The following is a 23539-nucleotide window of genomic DNA, read 5'->3' on the forward strand; positions in this document are numbered from 1 at the left end:
TACTGCTGCACAGAAAACAATGATACTGCTTTTTAGGAGGTTTTCCACTATTATATTGATGACTGGACATTGTGTGAACCTTTCCTGCTTCTAATTCTATAATGTCTAGGGTGGGAATTACCCATCTTTACATGACAGGATTTTTCTTCTGGTTGACGTGCGCTATGGCCAAGTCCTTAACATTGTTGCGTCACTGACAAAACTCCCGACTTTTCTTCCTTTACCTTCACAAGTCTTGTTAACTGTGATTTGTCTGATTATCCAGGGCCAAGCTTGGGATGCCTCAGTTTCTTACTCCAGAAGCTCAATCTCTCCTTCGTATGCTTTTTAAGAGAAACCCCACCAACAGATTAGGTGAGTGATTCTAGTTAATAAGGATCTCTGGGATCTCTTACTTATTGAGTAAATGTTTTCCAGGTCGGCTAAATTCACATGTCCCGTAATCATCAGTTAGAACTGATCCAGCAGCAATCCGTTTGCAAAAAAGTTGTGCAGACATAACTTTTCTTTTTTTTTTGTCCGCCTGAAAAAAATGCATTTCAGCTGGATCTTTTTTTTTTTTTTATATGCATTGAAGTCTATGTAAAATGGGTCCGTTATATAGCCATGTCTTTTTATCCCTTATGAAAAGGAACCATTTTTTCCTTACTGGAGGTGGACGGCTTAATATTTAACATTTACTACAGGACGTGGGAGCTGTCAAGTAATCATCTATGTGAAACTGATCCAGTAAGCAAAAAACAGATCCTTTTCAAATGGGAGAGAAATGGATTTTCCATAAACTTAAATGCTACAAAAACGGATCCAGTTGAATTATTTTTTTTTCTTCAGGTGGTTAAAGTTTTTTGCACATCTTTTTTGTGAACAGATTACTTCACTATCCGTTCTAACTGATTACTGCACTTCCTTGATCGCCTTACATGAACTTCTTTTTTTGTACTGATAATTCATTTTGTTGTGTAGTCATTTTATCCTTTTGCACCAAAGGACTGGCTTGGTTATCTTTTGTTCATTCTACTTACATATCTGATATAATCAAGCTGAGCTGCAGTGTAAAGCAAATGGGCAATGTAGCAATCCGAGTCAATAATCAGCATGTAGGTGACTTTCAGACTATCTGATAATTGCCAAGCTAACTTGAAGCCACAAAGCACAAATCTGTGAACTATTCTACTATTTAAAGTTGACAACTGGACGCTGCCTCTGATTTTTCCACCCTCCCTACCTGTGCCTCATACAGCGGCCAAGCAGGGCAGGAACTATAGAATAGTGATGTATCCCTTAGGCTACATGCACACGTAGAGTAAATGGATTCAGTTATTTCTGCACCTTTTCTGTGTGTCTCGGCAGGGAAAATTTGCATTATTGATGCATTTTCTGACTGTTTTGATTGAGGTCAATGGTGAAAAACGCCCAGAGAATTGACCTGCTGCAGATCATTTTCAAATCTTCAAGTTAAAAATACTCAACGTGTGCTGACACTTCCGGTTTCTCATTCACTTTGCTGGCATCAGGATTGCTTCATGTTTTACTAGCAAATCTGCATGGCAAAAATGCACCAAGTCTGCAACGTGTGCACAGGCCCTTACAATGTCTAATCACAACACTATCCTTTCACCTCCCACTTCTCATTGTACAGGAGCCGGACCAGACGGCGTTGAGGAAATTAAAAGGCATCCTTTCTTTGCAACAATTGATTGGAATGTAAGTGCAGTGATATTAAGGAATATATAAGATACTAGATGGTGGCCCGATTCTAACGCATCGGGTATTCTAGAATATGCATGCCCACGTAGTATATTGCCCAGCCCACGTAGTATATTGCCCAGCCCACGTAGTATATTGCCCAGCCCACGTAGTATATTGCCCAGCCCACGTAGTATATTGCCCAGCCCACGTATGTCACAGGTTAAAAAAATAAACATATACTCACCTTCCGAAGGCGCGTTGTAGTTCTGTTGTCTGTGTGGGGTGCAGGCGGCAGCTTCCGGTCCCAGGGTGTGATGACGTCGCGGTCACGTGACCATGACGTCATGGCAGGTCCTTCTCGCATATCATGCTTGCCACCGGAACCTGCCGCTTGCATGGAGCGGTCACCGGAGCGTCGAGAGGAGCTGGAAAGGCGGCGGAAGGTGAGTATATAATTTTTTATAATTTTTTTAATTATTTTTAACGTTGGATGTTTTTACTATTGACGTTGCATAGGCAGCGTCAATAGTAAAAACTTGGTCACACAGGGTTAATAGTGGCGGTAACTGAGTGAGTTACCCGCGGCATAACGCAGTCTGTTACCGCTGGCATTAACCCTGTGTGAGCGGTGACTGCGGGGAGTATGGAGCGGGCGCCGGGCACTGACTGCAGGGGAGTAGGGGCGGACTAATCGGACTGTGGCCGTCGCTGATTGGTCACGGCAGCCATGATGGGCAGCTGGCGAGACCAATCAGCGACTTGGATTCCATGACAGACAGAGGCCGCGACCAATGAATATCTGAGACAGACAGAAGGACAGACAGACGGAAGTGACCCTTAGACAATTATATAGTAGATTTCCTAATGTGTGCAGATGACGCAGTCTTGGTATTTTACACTGCTTTTCTTCTCGTCTGGCAGCTTACATAAATAACTTTTTTTTTTTTTTTTCTCTTTTGTAGAAATTGTATAGAAGAGAAATCCAGCCTCCATTCAAGCCAGCCACAGGTGGTCCTGAAGACACATTTTATTTTGATCCAGAGTTCACTGCAAAAACACCCAAAGGTAAGAGGCTTTTCTTCAGTTTTCATTCTGTAATCGGTAGGGATTTAGTATATACGTGACTGCTTAGAGAAAGGTTTGGATTGACGGCAAGAGACGGTCTGAGCGATGTTATATTTACTGTATTCTCCGGCTGCTTCGCTGGAAATAATGAGGCCCTGAAAAGGTCAGGAAGCTTTCAGCGATTGCAGTCTCATCGTTTGCTACCTATAGGGCTATGTTCCCACATGTGGACATGGTTTGGGTTCTAACCTGTTTTACAGATGCCTGTTCCAAATATGCCAATTGCTCTGTTAATTGCATTTTCTAATCTTTTATGACTTTTTGGTTTGGGCTTGACTCAGTGTATTTGTTGCAAATTTTACATGCTTTTTTTCTTTCAGGCTCCCCATACAAGGGGAAATGCACACAGAAAACCCCCGCACTGTTCCACAGAGTTTTTATATTTGCAGTGAGAATAGAATCACATTCCCTTTACCTTACCTGATAAAGGGGTTGTCCGCTTCTTTTATATTGATGAACTATAGTTATGATCCATATCGGTGAAGGTGCAACACCCAGCCGTTTTCCGTGCCAGAACTGCACAACATATCTGTCAGCTCTACTGGGGCAGCGGCCGGGTACTGCACATCGCCCCCTATTTGAATGAATGGGAGCAGAGCTGTAGGACCTGTCTGCAACCACGATAAGTTGTCAGAGCTGTGCTCTTCTGCTGCACTACTGACATCAGGCTGCAGAAACTGCTGATCTATGGCGGTGCCGGTGTCACATCTCCACTGACAGGAGATTGGTGATTTATCTCGGAGAGAAGTCATCACATCAGTATAGAATGGGTGGACAACTCCAACATATGCAGTGTTTGTACAATGTGGCAACATGGCCTACTAGTCCAAAAATGTGACCATGCTTTAACGCATAGTGTTTGTATTGCGGTACAGGAGAGCAATTGGAGTCTGACAATTGTACATCTTGTGCTGCGTGTAATCCTGTTTAAGGCTCTGTTCACACTTTGCAGTCATGTTGCATTTTCTGCTTCGATTTTCCAAAATTGCAGAAAAAGTGTGAACACAGTCTAATGGCTTTGTAGGGTTTTTTTTTTTGTTCTAATAAAGATTATAATATGATGGGCTGTTTGTATTGCCCATATAATTCTGTAGCCTGTTCTGATACACCTCTGTGTTGAACCGCTCCTCTGTTATTCCTATTAGAAATGTATTCTGGTACCAGTTAAGTGTATGTACGCTGTCCAGTGAGTGCGCGTTCAAAAACTAGGAAACCAAAAACAGACCCCTAAAAATTAACTTTTATTAGTATTTTAAGTGTGGGACTCAGTTCTAGAAAAACATAAACAGAGATACTAGAGGGTATCAAGGTGATATACTGTAGTTTGGGTTAGTCTCGTTATGCCAGGTAGCTAAACAGGTAGACCTATCCAGTCCCTAGTAATCTTTTACCTGGCAGTGGAGGTTGGCACCCTAGTTATTGTGAAGTGGCGCCCGTGCTCAGTCATTGTCCCTAGTAACCCTATTTATACCCTCTGCAAATAACAAGACACAATACAGATATTAAAAGGATGGAAAAGAATACAAATAATGTATATACAAATTCATCTGACAGTTTAGGACAGATGTTTGCGAGCCATGTCGGCATTATCCAGACCAGAGCTTACAGATAGGTGACTGCCTTTGAGAAAGGACTGTTTTTAACGGGTCCGAAACGCGTCAGGCGTTGGGGGTCCCCCCGTATGTACTGTTTTTACTGATGAAGATGTCTGAATAAAGAAAATTATATTTTTTTTTAAGAAAAGGACTCCTGTGCCAGAAAAATCCTTTGTTTCTTTAAGTGACTGTGACAGGGCTCCCTCACCTTGGTGCAATCTCCAAGGGACACAGTGAACTACCTATCCTGAGGCAGTTTAGTCAAAACAATGTCCAGCTGTCAATTTGCCAGAACAGATCAGTCTTTTTTTTTTACATAAGATATTGCTCCGCCGTATGTCATACCCACTTGTCCAATCCCCAGGAAAAAAATTCTACATGTACATACAAAAATATCAGTACTTGATAAGTAGCCCAATAATTCAGAGCCATAATCCCCCTGTCCAAATCCTGACAGATTATCCATCAATGATGCATAATATAAGCGGGGGGAAAAGTGACGTTTACCATTAGTAGTCCAGACGTGTTTCCACCTGTATCATTCAGGGTTCATCAGGGGACCGGTGGGAAACATCAGTCTCTCTCCATATGGCCAGACAATGCGCTGTGTGCATGCAAAAATGCAATGTGTGAACATGGCCTTATAGTTCAGGTCATTAGACACACCAGTGTGTACGGTCTTTTTTTCCCAATATTAAAGTACTTTAAAAAAAAAAAAAAAAAAAAACTAAATACATTTTTACATGCTTTATCTGAGGATGCATCTCAGTGATCCCGAGCAAATAATTGTAATATCAACTCACTGGCTCCAAGCAGAGATTTTAATAATAAGGCGTTGAATCACAAGGTATTTTAGAAATGTGACACAACTCTTCATTAAGTGGTGATTAAGCTGTAGTTCAATAAAACCAGAAATCCGGTTAAAGGGAACCAGCTTGAAAAGATAACTTTTAGCATATTTGTCTCTTCCTATTAGTAAAGTATGTATAATAACGTCTCTGCTGGCTTGTAAGTACTCTCCGCTGTGTTCAGTGTTGTTTTTATTCTTTCTGCTTTTCTTTAGACTCCCCTGGTATTCCAGCTAGTGCCAACGCACACCAGCTCTTCCGTGGATTTAGCTTTGTGGCTATTTCTACTGAGGAAGACAACCAGGCTATACAAACAGTTGGCGTCCATGGCATTGTTCCGGTAAGCATGTGCTTTGAAGAGCTGCCTGCATAGATGAGGCTTAATCCAACCTGTAATTGGTGTTAGATGCATTTTTAGAAAAATTATATTTCTGCATAAAAGAAAATCTCATTCTAGAATTAAATCCTGTAAAAAGACCTCGGTTCTGCTAGGGAACACTTTTACATGGTCTCAGAGATATACAATATACTGTATTTGAAGCTGGCACCAAAATGCAGTCAACCACGCATTGGTGCCCCTCTCAAATAGGCGCATACTGCCAAAATGATGTCCCATGGAGCTCAATGTGAGTCCGTCTGCATCCATAGCCAATGGCCCGGTAATCACAAACATCTGAATCCTGTTTTCTGCTGCTTTAGAGAATAAGCCCAGACGAAGCCACTGACAGTAACCTAAAACACTGTGACCATAGCCTGATTCATATATCTGTGTCTTGCATCCACGAAAAAACAGATGGTCTTTAAGCTTTGTGGTGAGCCATTTTTCTTAAGTTTGGGCTCTCCAAGTATTTATCGTAGACTTCCCTTTTTTTATATGGAAAAAAAAAATCAGCTATATTTTCCCATGTGTTTTCTAGCAACTAGTCCATGATTTTTTTTTTTTCCTCTGATCCTTCACTTGAATTGGTGAGTGCTGTCTGCCAAATGGGGCAGGGTAGGACCGATCAGTGCCCTGGTGTGTAATGTGTCTCTGGAAGTCCGGACAAACACTGACTTGTGTGAGCCCCGAATAGGATGAGTCTGTCTTCCTAAGATGCCATAACGTTCTGATGTGTTTCACATTGGTAAAAAATTATTTCCTCTCTTAAGTTCCTAAAATCTGTATCTATCTGTTCTCTAAACATATATATAACTTCCGCTGTGTGATGTTTCAACATTCAGAAGTTCCTGCTTTTGCTTGGGTTTTCTATAACCTAACTTTTTAAGTGCTTCACATGTTGTGATAATGGCTGTATAAAGATGGAGGACATCAGCTACGGTATCATTCATTAGATTTCCCTGTATGACTTTAATTGTAGGCTGCACCAAGTTATGGTTCTGATTTATGGGGCAGTAATCAATAATGATTAACTCACACTGAAACTTCAGTTCCAAGGAAGAAAATGGTGATCATGCTGGTAAATATCTGTCATTAGCCAGCAGCAAACCATAAATGTGTACTTAGCATCCTGCTGAGGTCAATGAATGATTTTCACTGAGCACGCATTGCATTCAACAGAAAGGATCTCCGGTACTTCCCAAAATATGTTAGAAAAGATATCCCTGCAGCACCTTATGTCCTGAGCACACCCTGTGTGGCAGAAGAAATTATCTATACCCCGGAGTATTTGGGATCCAGCGCAGGGTATTACTGATGTGACATTAAATATACCAAATATTAATTAATTTGCATATTCACAACTGCAGAAGCGTTATGTCAGCAGGAAAAATGGCTGCATATGTGTGTTGATGTGAAGCATAAGCAAATGTTCCTAGAACTAACAGATGTCCGCTTTTCTACTGGGAAAAGAAACTGGAAATTTTGTGTGTGACAAGTCTCCATTTCTCAGCCAGCGCTGGCAGACACAGGCCAGCTGAAGAAGGGCCTGGACTAAAAGGATGAACGGCTGTCACTATTAAATTCCTTTATTGGGGCATGCTCACATCTGATGGTCCCCTTTTGCAGTGTGAAATGTGTGTTTGTTTCCGAACACATTTTAATGCAATTCTTGAGATCTGTGCCATTCTGATTGGGAGATTTCAGAATAGAGCATGCTTGGGAAAACATGCCTTAAAGAATATGGACATTTTTTTTTTTTTTTTTAATTTATGTATTTGGGTTAAAAATAAATTTTTCACTTGGGTTTGATTAAAAACATTACACCATTTCCCATGCTTAGTATCGGTGTTGAACTAACTATTGCTACCTGCGGAGAAAGTCAACTGAGACCGTCAGTGAGCTCATTCTGATGGGAGATTATAACTCGTAGGTTATTAATTGGTTAAACTATAAATAGAAGATTGAACTTCTTCCCTTTTTTCTTTCATTTAAAAATAAATACATTGAAAATATAAGCATATGAGGTGTTGCCGATAAATTTAACCCCTTAATGACAGCCAATACGTCTTTTAACTGACCTGAGATATAAGAGAATAGCCTCTCCATACAGGTGACAATCCTGCAGCTGTCGGTTGTGCACTATAGCTGACAACTTGCTGGATCAGCCATGATCAGTATTTGCACCTTCCAAATCTGTTTAACCCCTTAGATGCTGCTGTCAATAGTGACTACATCATTATAAATGGTTAACAGAGTGTGGGGGCTTCCTCTTTATCCCAATTGGTGCCCTCAGATCATGATTGTGTGGTCCTGATGTTTGCTATGGCAATTCACGTCCAAATAGCAGCCTTAAGGTACCTTCACACGAAACGACTTTGTAACGATATCGCTAGCGATCCGTGACGTTGCAGCGTCCTCGCTAGCGATATCGTTTAGTTTGACACGCAGCAGCGATCAGGATCCTGCTGTGATGTCGCTGAATAAAGTCCAGAACTTTATTTGGTCGTCCGATCGCCGTGTATCGTTGTGTTTGAAAGCAAAAGCAACGATACCAGCGATGTTTTACACTGGTAACCAGGGTAAACATCGGGTTACCAAGCACAGGGCCGCGCTTAGTAACCCGATGTTTACCCTGGTTACCAGCGTAAAAGTAAAAAAAACAAACAGTACATGCTCACCTGCGCGTCCCCCAGCGTCTGGTTCCTGACACTTACTGAGCGCCGGCCCGAAAGTGAAAGCACAGCGGTGACGTCACCGCTCTGCTGTTATGGCCGGAGCTCAGTCAGTGTCAGGAAGCAGACGCTGGGGGACGTGCAGGTGAGCATGTACTGTTTGTTTTTTTTACTTTTACGCTGGTAACCAGGGTAAACATCGGGTTACTAAGCGCGGCCCTGCGCTTAGCAACCCAATGTTTACCCTGGTTACCCGGGGACCTCGGCATCGTTGGTCGCTGGAGAGCGGTCTGTGTGACAGCTCCCCAGCGATCAAACAGCGACGCTGCAGAGATCGGCATCGTTGTCGCTATCGCTGCAGCGTCGCTTCGTGTGAAGGTACCTTTAGAGTCTGACGTCTCTAGTAATCTGTTCAGAAGTTAGCGGCATTTAGGTGGTAAAAATACACATTTTCATTTCTGTCATGCCACTTTGCATTAATTCCTGTAAAGCACCTGAAGGGTTGATAAACTACGTGACAGCAGTTTTCAATATGTCTAGGGGTGCTGTTTTTAAAATGGTATCACATTTGGGGTTTTCCCAATATATGGGACCCCTAAAGTCACTTCAAACATGGATAAGTCCCTAAAAAAATAAATTTTGTAAATTTCCTTGAAAAAATGAAAAATTGCTGCTACATTTTTAAACCTCCTAAAATGCTAGCAAAATAAAATAACATTTTACAAATGGTGCTGATGTAAAGCCGACAGGAGGGAAATGTTGTTTATTAATGGTTTGCTGTGGTATGACCATCTGGATTAAAGGGCTAATCATTCAAATTTAGAAAATTGCGTCTTTACACCCCCTGCGTCTTCAACGTCACTACTTTTCTTGTCCATTGTATCTGTAAACCAATTACCCAGATCAGACTGTTGTAGAACTAGAAGGTCTCTGTATAGTGATTTGCATTTGTTACAAATGGTTGACGTGGTGTTCCCTGTAAAGCGCTTGTGTTGTGATTATGTTGCACATGTATTATGAGAATTATTAATAGGGACATTCATATTTCAGCTTCATAGGAATAGCATCCAGTTTACTGACGGTTATGACTTGAAGGAAGATATTGGCGTTGGCTCCTATTCCATTTGTAAAAGGTGCATTCACAAGGCCACCAATATGGAGTTCGCAGTAAAGGTAAGGTTTGTCTCAATGCAACAGAGTTTTGGAAAAATGTGTATAATGCGATTATTCTGTTTCTTTAATCAGTTCCTATAGTACAAATGGTCTCTGCTGCCACATTTACACTAGATTAGAAAAGACAAATAAGCCATTAATCATAATGCAGATTGTTATTACTGCAGAATAAAGTGTCTTTACCCTTATATCTTTTTCTAGGCAGTCCTGAGATGTTGTAGGATCACTGCCATCTGCAGATAACTGATGTGTATGTGCCCACTTGTAGTTTTCTTAGTCATTGGACCCGATTCTTTTAGTCATTGGACCCGATTCTTTAAGACTGGTGTTTTGTGCTCCAATCTTAATCCCTCCACGACCTATGACGTGTATATATACTCCGTGCGGGCTCTGGCTCTGAGCCTGCATGTTTTCCAGCACGTCAGCTGATTTCATGCTGCTGTCAGTCTGACCGTGTCATTTAACAAACTCGCGCCTGAAGCGCATCACAACCCCCTCCTCCATTGGCACCTGTGTCACTATGACCGCGGGGCGCCGATGGTTTGCATGACAATCTGGGACCTGCAGGAGACACCTGTGGTTGTCATTGCTGGGTTGCTAGGATTGCCACCTCATGACCAGTGCACATAGCAGATAAGCAATTGGATGATCGCACCTTCTAGTCTCACATGGTGACTACTGAAACATGTAAAAAAAATAAAAAATTAAATATAAAAAAAAATAAAAAAAGTTCAAATCACCCCTTTCAAAATAAAACTATTAAACACATTTGGTGTTTCCGCTTTCAGAAACACCCTGTTTATCAAAATACCGAGAGTTCATCAGATCGGTATATGGCGTTACAAGAAAAAAAATCAAAACACTAGTTTTTTTGGTCTCTGCAGCATTGCAATAAAATGCAATAATGGGCGATCAAAACGTGTTTACCCTAAAATGGTATTAATAAAAATGACAGCTCTGCACACACAAATAATCCCTCACCCAGCCCCAGATCCCAAAAAATGGAGGTGCTACGGGTCTCGGAAAATGGCACTTTTTTTTTTTTTTGCAAACTTTGAATTATTTTTTCGTCACATAAATAAAACAAAACCTAGACATGTTTGCGATCTGTGAACTCATAATGGCAGGCCAGTGTTAGCATCTAGTGAACATGGTAAAAGAAAAAATAAATGTTGATTTGCACTTTCTTTTTGCAATTTCACTGCACTTTGAATTTAGTTCCCGTTTTCGAGTACACGATATGGTAACACAAAAAACCAAGGGTGTGTCATTCAAAAGTTAACTCGTCCCACAAAAAACAAGCCCTCAAATGGCCATATTGACTGAAAAATAAAAAGTTGTGGCTCTAAGGGTATGTTTCCACGTTCAGGAAATGCGTAGAGCCGCAGCGTCAAACACGCAGCGTCCAGATGTGACAGCATAGTGGAGGGGATTTCATGAAATCCTGTCTTCACTATGCATTAAGATGCATGCGGCAGACCCGCGGAAACGGACATGCGGCGCGTCTTTTCAGAACGCAGCATGTCCTTACAATGCGCAAACAACGCAGGTGACCTGCCAGTGACCTCAGGTGCAGATTTGGTGCAGATTTTACCTGGGTAAAATCCTGACCAAATCCTGATTCAATCCTGAACGTGGACACATACCCTAAGAAGGGGAGCAAAAAAGGAAAATGCAAAGACTGAAAAAAAGCAAGGTCATGAAGGGGTTAATGATGGGTGTACAGGATTAAGATGCGCCTTACTCGTTAAGAGAGACACTCCAGTTAATGAATTTGGTGCATTTTATCGCTGTGGTTGTGTGGTTCGCCAAAAATATTAAGTACGGTACATTTCTCGCGTAAGTTACACCACTGACATGACTTATCTCCAGAGGAATTTGTTGGCTGGGCTTTGGGGCTCTGTTTTGCAGGGCTTGACCTGTAAATGCCAATGGTTCCACAAAACATTTCTAAACTGTTTTACACCAGAAATCCGGCAAAAAAAATATTCTTTTAAAACAAATTAAAAAGATGCCAATGGCCGACACTCCATATTTATTTCAGTGGGCATTTTTCTGACTGTACCTTATGTTGAGATCCATGACCATGCCGATGCCTCTTACTTTTCCATTTGAGATATGAGCAGGGTGTAACTAAGTGTTGTCTGAATACCTACCTATACCTGTGCCTAGCTGGTGACTGCAGTAGGTGTCATTAGTCATACTGCCTGAGCCTCCGCGCATGAATCGGAGCTTGGCTGCGCGATTGCAGCCATTTTGAAAAGCTGGCCGGTGACCTTGAGGGGAGTTGTAACTAGTGCGGTGCGGCCCCAGCTGGCTTTTCCTTACCGCATTCTAATTGACTGGTTTCTCACTATGCACATGGAGCAGGACAGTAAGAATCTGCCCGGGGCCACACTAGGTCTCTTCCTATAGTCGTCGGACAACTTTTCAACTTTCTCTGAAACACTGCTGCATTTCAAAGAAAGACTTGCCTGACTGCAATCACACCGCCAGGCTCTGATACATGCTGCCTTTAACATCCGGTGAGAGGGACGGTTACAATTATATGCAGCTGTAGCCGTCTTGTGGCAATCAATACCTGAACACGAAAATCTGAGGCACAGATACCACCTGCGTTTCACAGTTCTTCATTTTATGAACAAACAAAGGGAATTCATCACCACAATGGATCCTATCTGATGCAAGCAGGAGCCGATGGGCCCCTTGATTATCATAGACTTTGTTCTGGTTCTGTTAGTTTATTTCTTCCTTTATCATAAACTAAAGCAAATGGGCATGATGCAGAAAATTTTTCTGTTTTTAAAAGTGAACAATGGACCTCAGACGCATAATAATCAATGGGGCCCCCCCCCCACACTCCTGTTTGCATCAGTTTTGCAATGGATCCATGATGGACATTAATTCTAATAGTTTGTTCCTAAAATCGAACAGACAAACAAAATTCCCGAACTCCTGTTGACTTTCCACATCGCACAGAGGTTTTTGTGAGTTGGAAGTCACTTTTACAGTGTAGTGTATGGAGCCTGGTTTGGCGTCTCTATGGACTTACATTGTAAGGCCGGAGTCGCACCAGTGTTCTCCGTATGATCATCCGTGTGTAATACGTTTACAATGCGATGATGCGATTTTCTCGCACCCATGTATCCGTATGACATCAGTATGGCTTTACATTTCTCACTGATTTTCCCCATTGAATTTAATGGCTCAGTGGGCTGAAGTGAGGAAAATGTGTGCGTATTTGTCACAAGCTAGACGGATGATCCGTGTGGTGTCCGAGTTTTTCTCACACCCATAGACTTGCATTGGTGAGTCTCAGGCAATATATACGTACAATCGCAGCATGCTCCAATTTTACACGCACGTCGAATACACCTGAGAAAAGTGATGTGAGCTGCTCCATAGATTAACACTGGTCCGAGTGCTATGTGATGATTTCTCGCATAGCACTCGCCCATATTCTATAGTAGTGTGACCCCGGCCTAAAAGCGACTTCTGATCCACACACAACCCCAGTGTGAACCGTCTAGTCGGAACTGAAGCCATGTGAGGGTGAAGACTTTTTTTGGGAATGCTTCCTTAGGCCACGTTCACACTTTGCAGCGTCCCTCTGCGGGTTCTCCCGCAGCGGAATTGATAAATCTGCAGGGCAAAACCGCTGCGGTTATCCCTGCAGATTTATCGCGGTTTGTTCCGCGGTTTCACTCCTATACTATTGATGCTGCATATGCAGCAATTTCCATAGGGTTTACATGTAAATGGAAACGCTATGGAAACTGCTGCGGACCCGCAGCATCAAAATCGCCGCGGTTCCGCGGTAAAAACCGCAAAGTGTGAACATGGCCTTATGCTGCTTTGATTTGCTGCTAGCAAGCTTGCTACTTGGCTAGAACTACATTATGACTGTGATGGTGTGATTGTAAGGTCGCATTGTTGCACTGCTAAAATTGCAAGTAATGATTGTGAATGTGGTCACTTTGCAATAAATTTGGATCCCCGGTGACTGTCGTGTTTTGGTAAATTACTGGTTTCAATGCGACCACATTTGCTTACATGCTAATGATGTAACCCACAAGTCACCAGGCAGGACTAACCTTGATATCTGACATCTAGTGCATATACTTTACTGTATATTACAATATTTGGTGTCTTTTTTTTTTTATATATATATATATCTTTTTTTTTTTTTTTTTTGCTCAAAGATTATTGATAAGAGTAAGCGAGATCCAACAGAAGAAATTGAGATTTTGCTACGTTATGGCCAGCATCCAAACATAATCACTTTGAAAGATGTAAGTTTGATTTATTTATTTATTATTTTTATTTATTTTTTTCATTTTACCTAAATGAATTTACTAGCTCAAAATGCCCAGATTGAAAATGCATTTCATATTTCTTCATTCTAAACCTAAATAGAGGTTTCTGTAAGCAGAATCCATGATATTTTGTGATTTGGGTAATATTGGTACTGTTCTGTAGCATGAATTTGTAAGTGACATATAACCATTAAAAAGTAATATTCGGTTATGGTATTCTTGATAATTGCATCATAAGTTGCCATGTAACATTATTAAAACGTGCAAATAGTAATGACAATTGGGTCTCTGATCTTTAAAGGGAATCTGTCATCAGGTTTTTGCTGCCTAATCTGACAGCATCATGATTTATGGGCAGAGCGCTTTATTCCAGTAATGTATCACTTACTGTAGTTTTAATAAAATCCCAGTTCTATCAATAGGAGATTCACTAGAGGACTACTTGGCCTGCTGCTGAGTAATCCAACCATGCTTCCCCCCCCCACATACACACACAGATTAGCAGCCTTCTGCCTATGCACAGTGTACACACAGCTGCCAATCAGTGGTGAGGACGGGGTTATACAGAGCTCAGCATTCAGAGATCCGCTAGATCTGCAGCAGAGAAAACGTTTTTTCATCAAAACTGCAGTAAAGTGATACAACTGTGCAATCCTAATCTCTGCCCTACATCATGCTGCTCCCCGATAGGGCCTATTGAGAATCCCTTTAAGTGTATTGTATCTACATACAAGGGTTTGTATAATAAACTGAATTTTTGTCTCCATGAGGAATAAAGTAGGGAGCTTTTAATGAGGTGTTACCAGGAAGTGAATAAATTGCCTCTGCGTCCTTATTTCGTAGACTAGTCACTTCCGCACTACTTGTAGGTTATTGTAACGAATGATTGTCCTGCGTCTGATAGATTGACGACGCCTGAACTCAGTAAGTAGGGGAAGGACAATGTGAAAGATGTACTAATATATGGTCTTCTGTGTTGCAGGTGTACGATGATGGAAAGTATGTGTATTTAGTAACAGAGCTAATGAAAGGAGGGGAACTTTTAGACAAAATCCTGCGTCAGAAGTTCTTCTCAGAAAGGGAAGCCAGTGCCGTGCTGCACACTATAACCAAAACCGTAGAATACCTCCATTCACAGTGGGTAAGGAACAGAAGCACGCGTCTAATGAATTTTCCAAGAAGATTGTCAGAGATTGCTGTTAAAGGGAACCTGTCACCCCGTTTTTTCCGTATGAGATAAAAATACTGTTAAATAGGGCCTGAGCTGTGCATTACGTGTATTTTGTGGACCCCGATTCCCCACCTATGCTGCCGAAATACGTTACCAAAGTCGCCGTTTTCGCCTGTCAATTAGGCTGGTCTGGTCAGATGGGCGTGGTGACATCGCTGTTTCTTCCCCCAGATCTTGCTTAGTTTTCCGTTGGTGGCATAGTGGTTTGCGCATGCCCAAGTCCCGAATCCACTGCACAGGGGAGGGAAAAGAGCGCGATCTGCGCTATTCCCCTGGTGATCGGTGGGGGCGGCCATCTTCCTGTGGCCGCTCGTGCGTAGATGGAGCGCTCTGCTGCCCGGGGCTTCAGGAAAATGGCCGCGGGATGCCGCACGTGCACAGATGGAGATCGCGGCGGCCATTTTCCTGAATCCGAGATGCAAACTCTGCTTCAGGAAAATGGCCGCCGCGATATCCATCTGCGCACGTGCGGCATCCCGCGGCCATTTTCCTGAAGCCCCGGGCAGCAGAGCGCTCCATCTGCGCACGCGCGGCCACAGGAAAAGATGGCCGCCCCCACCGATCACCAGGGGAATAGCGCAGATCGCGCTCTTTTCCCTCCCCTGTGCAGTGGATTCGGGACTTGGGCATGTGCAAACCACTATGCCACCAACGGAAAACTAAGCAAGATCTGGTGGAAGAAACAGCGATGTCACCACGCCCATCTGACCAGACCAGCCTGATTGACAGGCGAAAACGGCGACTTTGGTAACGTATTTCGGCAGCATAGGTGGGGAATCGGGGTCCACAAAATACACGTAATGCACAGCTCAGGCCCTATTTAACAGTATTTTTATCTCATACGGAAAAAACGGGGTGACAGGTTCCCCTTAATGGTTCGCTTAATCCATCCCTGTGGCTACTTTATGGCTTTGTTCAAACAAGCACGATATGTTTGTGATCAGCTATAAGACATGATAAAGCTTCTTAGCATGGAGTGGTAAAATGTCAGCAGGAACACGGAGCTCGTGCTAAGGGGGCTGACCACACGGGGCGCGCTATAATGAAACATATGCCATATTTATCAGTGGATTGCACCCTTTACACTACGGAGGATGAAATCCATAAATGTAACAGAGGCTGGATTCCCACTTGTAGTTATTGGTGCACCTTAAAGAAAGGACTAACTCCCTGTCTACGGGCTCCACTTCTGACTTTGTATAGGACAGTGGTATATCAGATGCATGACAATAACTCAGTTTTTGGTTTTTTTTAGCATTGGGCTCAATAAATGTAAGCTCTTACAATGTCACTTTGTTTTTGGCAGGTGGTCCACAGAGATTTAAAACCCAGCAATATTCTTTATGTGGATGAGTCTGGAAATCCGGAGTCTATTAGAATCTGTGACTTTGGATTTGCAAAGCAGCTCAGGGCAGAAAATGGTTTGCTGATGACTCCTTGTTACACGGCTAACTTCGTTGCTCCTGAGGTAACTGTCTACTACTTGCCTTATTGCTTGCAGAAGAAACATACTGCGGTTTAGTGCAAACCCCGAGATCCCCGCTCAGGAACCGGAATCAGGAAGATCAATACATAAATACATATCTAATAAATATACAATATATATTCATTGGAGCAAATAACTTCACCGTTTTGGTTGCACTTTGATTGCGCTGCTCTAATTGTCTGAGATGGAAACGTTTTCATCATCTCCAGCTTTTCTACACTTGTATCAGCAACATTTAATTTCTAAAATCTTTTGGGCCATTTTTTCACCTCTGGGAAACACTTGTGGTGATCTTCATGGAAATGTTCATTACCTGCAGTTTTCTTTTGGATTAAGAATTGTCCGACATTATTTAAAAGGCACGTTCTCATTCTCTATTCAGGGTTCCATATAAAACGCCCTACAATCTCCGCTCAAAGTTTTTTTTGTTTTTTTTAAAGAGGTTACCACACCCTAATATCATGGAGAATAAGTGTTTTCCATGATTTTATTATTGATAAAAGATCCTTGTAATCCGCCATCAATATCAGATCGATTGGTGGTGGTGTCAGAAATACAAAAACACCGATCAGTTGATTGAAAAAGAGGCAGGCCATTGGAAGTGGCACAGCGCCACAAATAGTGGTACAAGCTTCCTCCCATGCACTTGCACTGGAGAGAGCTTGCAGTACCTTTTATAGCCACAACACAATGTGCAGCGCTGTGCCACCTCCAGTATGCTGTGGCTTCTGTAAAGGGAGGCTACCATCAGAAAATGATCTTATGCTTAAATTAGGTTTATGTGAAGAATTGTATTTTAAATGTTGTTTTTGTCCTCGTCAGTCAGTCCGTACTAAAAATAAAAAGAAATCTTGCAATTTTCACACTGGTTACTTGTACATAGCCACAATGAACTGACCTCAAAGCATCTGAGCAAAGGTCCTTGTGTAGTGAGGGGAGGAAGCGAGCGGAGACCTCACCTATTGTGATCTGTGGATCCTGTGCCTGTCATTGTAATCCAACCTCTGAAAACATGGATCCTTGCTGAAAAATCTTCCTGAAAGGACAAAGTCTAAGAAAAAAAAAAAGCCTCGGTGTGAAACTTGAAAGATTACTATTTATTTTTTATATAAAGATTATGATATGAAAAATTTAAAAAATACACAATTTTTTTTTACATTTTCTGGTGATTGCTTCCCCTTTATAGAGAAAACGAATTCAGAATCTTTCCAAATTAATATTAATAAGAAAAGCCTATCAGTATTACTGTCCTTTGTGTATTAAATAATATATATGTAGAATGGAAAAAGCATGGCAATCCATAAAGAAAATGATGCCGCTCCCAGGCCTCTACTATAAGAAGCAGAAGTGGCGAGGAGCAGCTGGTCAAGCCGGCCCTAAGGGACCTTTTAGAAGATGTCAGAAAGTGCAGCAGATGCCCTGTAGAAATGTGCAGGTCTCTTATTAACATTTCTCATTGTAAGAGCCTTCTTATAGAGGAGGTGAACGGCTTTTTAGTGTGCTTTGTTTTCTCCCTAGTTAATGATGGTATAATATTCCTGCAATATATGAAATGACTAAATCACTGCTGAATGTATCTGCAGAGGTATTTACACTTCTCTTGGGATTTCAGGTATTAAAGCGTCAGGGTTATGATGCTGCGTGTGATATTTGGAGCCTGGGCGTTCTCCTCTACACCATGCTTACTGGGTGAGTGGCCATACCTGATGTATAATGATGTTAAGCTGCATAGTAGCAAGTATTAACCACTTCCTCTATATTGCCAATTTCCATTTTTGCTTTTTCATCTTTTCCTCCTCATCTTCCAGGAGCCATAATTTTGTTGTTCTTCTGTCCAGGAAGACTAATGAGTATTTTTTTTTGCTTATATAGGCAAGTTGTATGTTTCCATGATGTGATTTATTTTACCACAATGCACTGTAAAATGAGGGGAAAATTCCAAGTATCTTGAAATTTCAAAAAAAATCTGTGTATTTTGGAAATGCATTGTATAGTAAAAATGACCACGAATGTCCACGTCAGTACTATTCTGGTGATGCCAAACTTTGTCCAATTTTTTTTATTTTTTGGTGGAGAAAAACAAAATCGGAAAATTATTGAAATGAAAAAATGAATAAAAATTTTCATCATCTGATTGTTTTCCATGTTTCGTTTTTCGTGTTCTGAAATGTGAGGCCGTGTTTGTTTTTGTGGGTTGACCTCTTTATTGAGGCCATTTAGACTGAGATCTGACATTTTGATATTTTCTTACTGATGTTTCGCAGCATTGCGGTGACCAAAAAAATAGCAAATTGGCGTTTGAAATTTCTATTTTTCTGTTTACCATTTAGTTTTAGATTTAACTTTTATGGACATGGCAGTACCACACATGGCTTTTTTTTTTTTTTTTTTTTTTTTTTTTTTAATCTTTATTTTTAGTGGGCAAAATCAGGGTGACTTTGAATTTTTATGTTAATTTATTTTTTGTTTTCATATTTTTTATGCTTGTTTTTTTGTGTGTGTGAGAACGTAGAATGAAGCACCCCCTTGCCGGCGCACTGTTGATGTTCCTGTCAGATACAGTGGCATTTAACAGTTACAAGTGGTGCACCACTCCACCTGCGTCTCTTAGAGGCAGATGATGGCTGTAACACACAATCTGCTGGGCATGGCGCGGGGTCAGCCTGTGAAGGCCGCTCCACATATCTGCTCCTGACTTGTGCCTTACATGTATGCCGGATGTTGAGAAGAGGTTAAATCCAAAACATGAACAGTAGTTTACTTAAATCCTTTGGGAAAATAGACACCATTCTTTTGATTCTCATTTTATTATTAGCCGCCAATGTTTTGTTTGTTTGTTTTTTTTGTTTTCTTTGTTTGCATGGGTTTCGTACCCCAATTTACTCTGTCCATAGATGTACTACTGGAGATGTGAGCTGCACTAGTGACAGTGAATAATGTCTGTAAAGCGCTGCAGAGTATGTTGGTGCTACATAAGCACTATAAATAAGTAATAAATGTACTGTGTATATTGATTTGCAGATATACCCCATTCGCAAATGGACCTGATGATACTCCTGAAGAAATATTAGCAAGAATAGGTAGCGGAAAGTTCTCGCTAAGTGGCGGTTACTGGAATTCAGTTTCCGATATTGCTAAGGTCTGTTATCTATCCTTTTCTTTATAAAATCAATTGCATTCATAGCAAATTTATTCCATTCTGTCTCTTTCAAACTGTTATTTGTTGCTTTAAGTTGTGTAAATACATATATTCTATTTTTTTTTCTTTTGCTTTTAGTATTCGTGTAAGGCCGGGGTCACACTACTGTAGAAAACAGCCGAGTGCTATGCGAGAAAACATCACATAGCACCCGGCCCAGTGCTAATCTATGGGGCAGCTCTCATCAGCGTATTTGTTTCTCAAGCGTATTCGGCGTGCGCGTAAAATCGCAGCATGCTGCGATTGTCTCCTAGACTCGCCAATGTAAGCCTATGGGTGCGACAAAACGCACAGCACTCAGACCATGCATGTGCTTTCCGATTTTTACACACCGATGTCCTTTGAAAAGCCAGCAATTCTGGCAAAAATTAAGAGACCATTGCAAAATATTCAGTTTTTCTGACTTTTCTCTTTATTCGTATATTTTTTAGTAAAATGTAAATTGATGTTTTTATTCTATAGACTTCTGACAACATGTCTCTGAATTTCCAGGCAATAAATTTTGTATTTTTTTTTGTATTTTTCAGACCTCAAATAATGGAAACAAAACAAGTTCATAGTCATTTTGAAACAACAATACTGATAAATCTAGATAGATATGGAGAGATTACATACAGTAAATACACATAGAATAGATAGGTGTCATTGACAAATACAATTAGTACAGTCTGTGCAGCAGAGCGAAATCCAATGGCTGGGGGCTGATGTTTATAGCTTGGGAAGGAGGTAATATCCATGGAGCTTCCCAGGCTATTAATATCAACTCACAGCTGAATACTTAGCCTTTACTGGCTATTAAAATGGGGGACTTCCAAAAAAAATGTTGAGCAAAGGCTATGCAGACAGCTGTGGGCTGATACAAATAGCCTAGGAAGGAGCCATGGATACTGTTCCCTCCCCAGGCTAAAAACATCAACTCTAAGATTTGCCAATTCTGGCACTTGGCCTCGCTCTTCCCACTTGCCCTGTAGCTGTGGCAAGTGGGGTGATAGTTGGAGGGTTGGTGTCACCTTTGTATTGTTAGGTGACATCAAGCCCCGAGGTTAGTAATGGAGAGGAGTCAATAAGACACCGTCCGTACTAACCCCATAGTCATAAAGTATAAAAAAAAAACAGCAAAAAAGTCCTTTAACCCCTTTATGACCTGAAGTATTTACGTGTTTTCGTTTTTTGCTCCCCTTCTTTCCAGAGCCATAACTTTTTTTTTTTTTCTTGTCAATATGGCCATGTGAGGGCCTGTTTTTTGCGGGACGAGTTGTACTTTTGAACGACACCATTGGTTTTAGCATATCCTATACTGGAAAACGGGGAGAGGGGGGGGGGGATAGAGAATCAAAGTGCTTTGAAATTGCAAGAATAGTGCAATCCCACAGTTTTTTGTTTTGTTCTTTTACTATGTTCACTAAATGCTAAAACTGACCAGGCATTATGATTTTCCAGGTCATAGATAAAAAAGTACCTATACATGTTTGGTGTCTAAGTGGTGAAGAAGAAAAAATTCCAAACTTTGTTAAAAAAAGAAAATTGTGCCATTTTCTGATACACATAGCGTCTCCATTTTTCGTGATCTCGGGTTGGGTGAGGCCTTACTTTTTGCGCGATGAGCTGTCATTTTTAATGATACTATTTTGGAGCAGATACGATCTTTTGATCGCCCATTATTGCATTTTACTGCAATGTCGTGGCAACCCAAAAAACGTAATTGTGGCGTTTTTACTCTTTTTCTCGCTACGCCAATTAGTGATTGGGTTAATCCTTTTTTTTATTGATCGGGCGATTCTGAACGCGAACGAAATGTGTATGTTTGATTGTTTTATTATTTTATCTTGAATGGGGCAAAAGGGGGGGGGATTTTAACCTTTTATATTTTTAAAAACATATATATTTTTGTTTTTAACTTTTGGCATGCTTCAATAGTTTCCATGCAAGACTAGAAGCTGCCATAACCCAATCGGCTCTGCTACATACAGGCGATGCTCAGATTGCCTACATGCAGCAGAGTTGCTCACTTGCTATGAGGGCCGACCACCTGGCAGCGCTCATAGCAATCCGGCAGTGACAACCATAGAGGTCTCCAGGAGAACTCTGGTTGTCATGCCAATCGATCGTTGACTTGCGATCACGTGACAGGGGTCACCTATGGGTGGATTTCAGGCACAATTGCCAAAAGTGCATGTTAAATGCCGCTGTCAGCATTTGACAGCAGCATTTAACGGATTAATAGCTCTGGGTGGCTCGCGATTCCACCCGTGGCTTTTCCGGGCACATGTCAGCTGTTAGAAACACTGCCGGAGCCCACATCAAAGGGAGGGAGTGTGACATGTGCGTACTGTTACGCCCAACATCATTAAGGGGTTAATTGAAAGAAATACTGACTCCTTTTAATAAATTTTAATTAAACTACACTTACATCGCCCAGACGCCATTGTCTTCTGCAAAAGAGTTAATATAACAGCAATATTCCTCACCTTTCTCCAGAGATTGATTATCCATTTGTCCCATGACAGGTCTAGCTGTGCTACTTCTAGATCTACATCTAGGCAGGCAGTCATGTTTCCATTGCATCGACTGGACTTTAGTCTCGGGATCATAGTGATGGACCCAGCTTTCATCCTGTGTGATCAGTCTGTTGAAAAAATCAATCCTCCTGGTTTCTGTGGCACATCGTCAATAGAGCCTGAGAGCATTCGACTCGTTCCTGCTTCTAAAAAGGTGCGAGCAGCCGGGGAAACCCAGCGAGCGGATACCTTATGCATGTGAAGATGGTCTTGGATGATTTTTTTCCATGGACCCCACACTAGTCTTGACATTTTCGGCTAGGTTGCGAATGGTTATGCGGTGATTTTCCAAAATGGTGACCTCCACTTGCTGGATGGTGTGTTCATCAATAGCAGAGTGGGGTCGCCCTGGAATTGGAGCTGTTGTACCAAAGTCCGACCACAATAGAATTGACAATGCAAGTTCTTGACCAAATCATATGATGGGGAATCATCACCATAATCCTCTTATCTAATCGTACATCTCCTTTGGTGTGCAGCCTTTCAAGTAAATGAACTTGATGACTGCTCTGTATTCCACTGGGTCCATTATCAAACCTCACACCACTTCAGCACCTGTAAAATCAGAACCACGTATCAGTTCTGAGTTGCAAATTGCCATGTAATCTATAGAGACTTGTATCATTAGACACATGCCGTTTCAATGTCCTGTGCTAAATAGAAGTTGGTCAGGAGAAATCTTTAATGAACGCTCCTCGTATATAGGATGTATACCAAATCAAACTGTATTTACCTGTGTCTTATGGATGGAGTGAGTGTATCTGTGGGCAACAATAATGTGAAGCTTGGGGAACCACGCTACATATTTCTTAGTTCTCGGAAATTCCAGCTGGTCTGAATTATTACAGCAGTCATCTCAATCGTTACTATAGAACTGATGCGCTCTGTATGGTGCAGTTTAGATCTAAGCTTACAGCCTGAATCCTTGGGCTTAGAGCGAACCTGTCAGCAAGAATTTGCTAAGTAAACTACAGGCGTTGTCAGTGTTAAAATTATTAAAATGAAACCTGGGGTGAAGAAATCGGTCTTGTGGTTGTTGTGTAATCAGTGTTAGAAGTTTTCAGTTAATGAGATTCTTGTGCTGCAGGGCGGGACTGTGGGCCGAGTCTCATCTTCCTGCTCTAAGCCAGAGAAACCGAGAAAAGACCTGTCCACAGGCCGCCTCATAGCACAAACAGTCTGTCTCTCGGTCTCTATGATAAGGAACATGTTTGTGCTTCGGGGCGGGCTGTGGGCAGAGACCTTTCCTTGGTTTCTCTGGCTTGGAG

At 41.6% G+C, this 23539-nt stretch overlaps 1 protein-coding gene across 1 annotated transcript in view; it reads left to right on the plus strand.

Annotated features, from left to right (window-relative positions):
* RPS6KA3 (ribosomal protein S6 kinase A3) overlaps positions 1 to 23539 on the plus strand; it is a 175671-nt gene that overhangs the window by 146412 nt on the left and 5720 nt on the right. Inside the window, exons 11-20 of the mRNA XM_077294621.1 lie at positions 266 to 354; positions 1640 to 1704; positions 2652 to 2754; positions 5473 to 5597; positions 9359 to 9481; positions 13684 to 13773; positions 14780 to 14938; positions 16335 to 16496; positions 18127 to 18203; positions 19536 to 19653. Of these exons, the coding sequence (XP_077150736.1) occupies positions 266 to 354; positions 1640 to 1704; positions 2652 to 2754; positions 5473 to 5597; positions 9359 to 9481; positions 13684 to 13773; positions 14780 to 14938; positions 16335 to 16496; positions 18127 to 18203; positions 19536 to 19653 (1111 nt within the window). The remainder of the gene's footprint in view (positions 1 to 265; positions 355 to 1639; positions 1705 to 2651; positions 2755 to 5472; positions 5598 to 9358; positions 9482 to 13683; positions 13774 to 14779; positions 14939 to 16334; positions 16497 to 18126; positions 18204 to 19535; positions 19654 to 23539) is intronic.

The sequence above is a fragment of the Ranitomeya variabilis genome, chromosome 3 (genome assembly GCF_051348905.1).
Source record: "Ranitomeya variabilis isolate aRanVar5 chromosome 3, aRanVar5.hap1, whole genome shotgun sequence".
Classification (NCBI taxonomy): Eukaryota; Metazoa; Chordata; class Amphibia; order Anura; family Dendrobatidae; genus Ranitomeya; species Ranitomeya variabilis.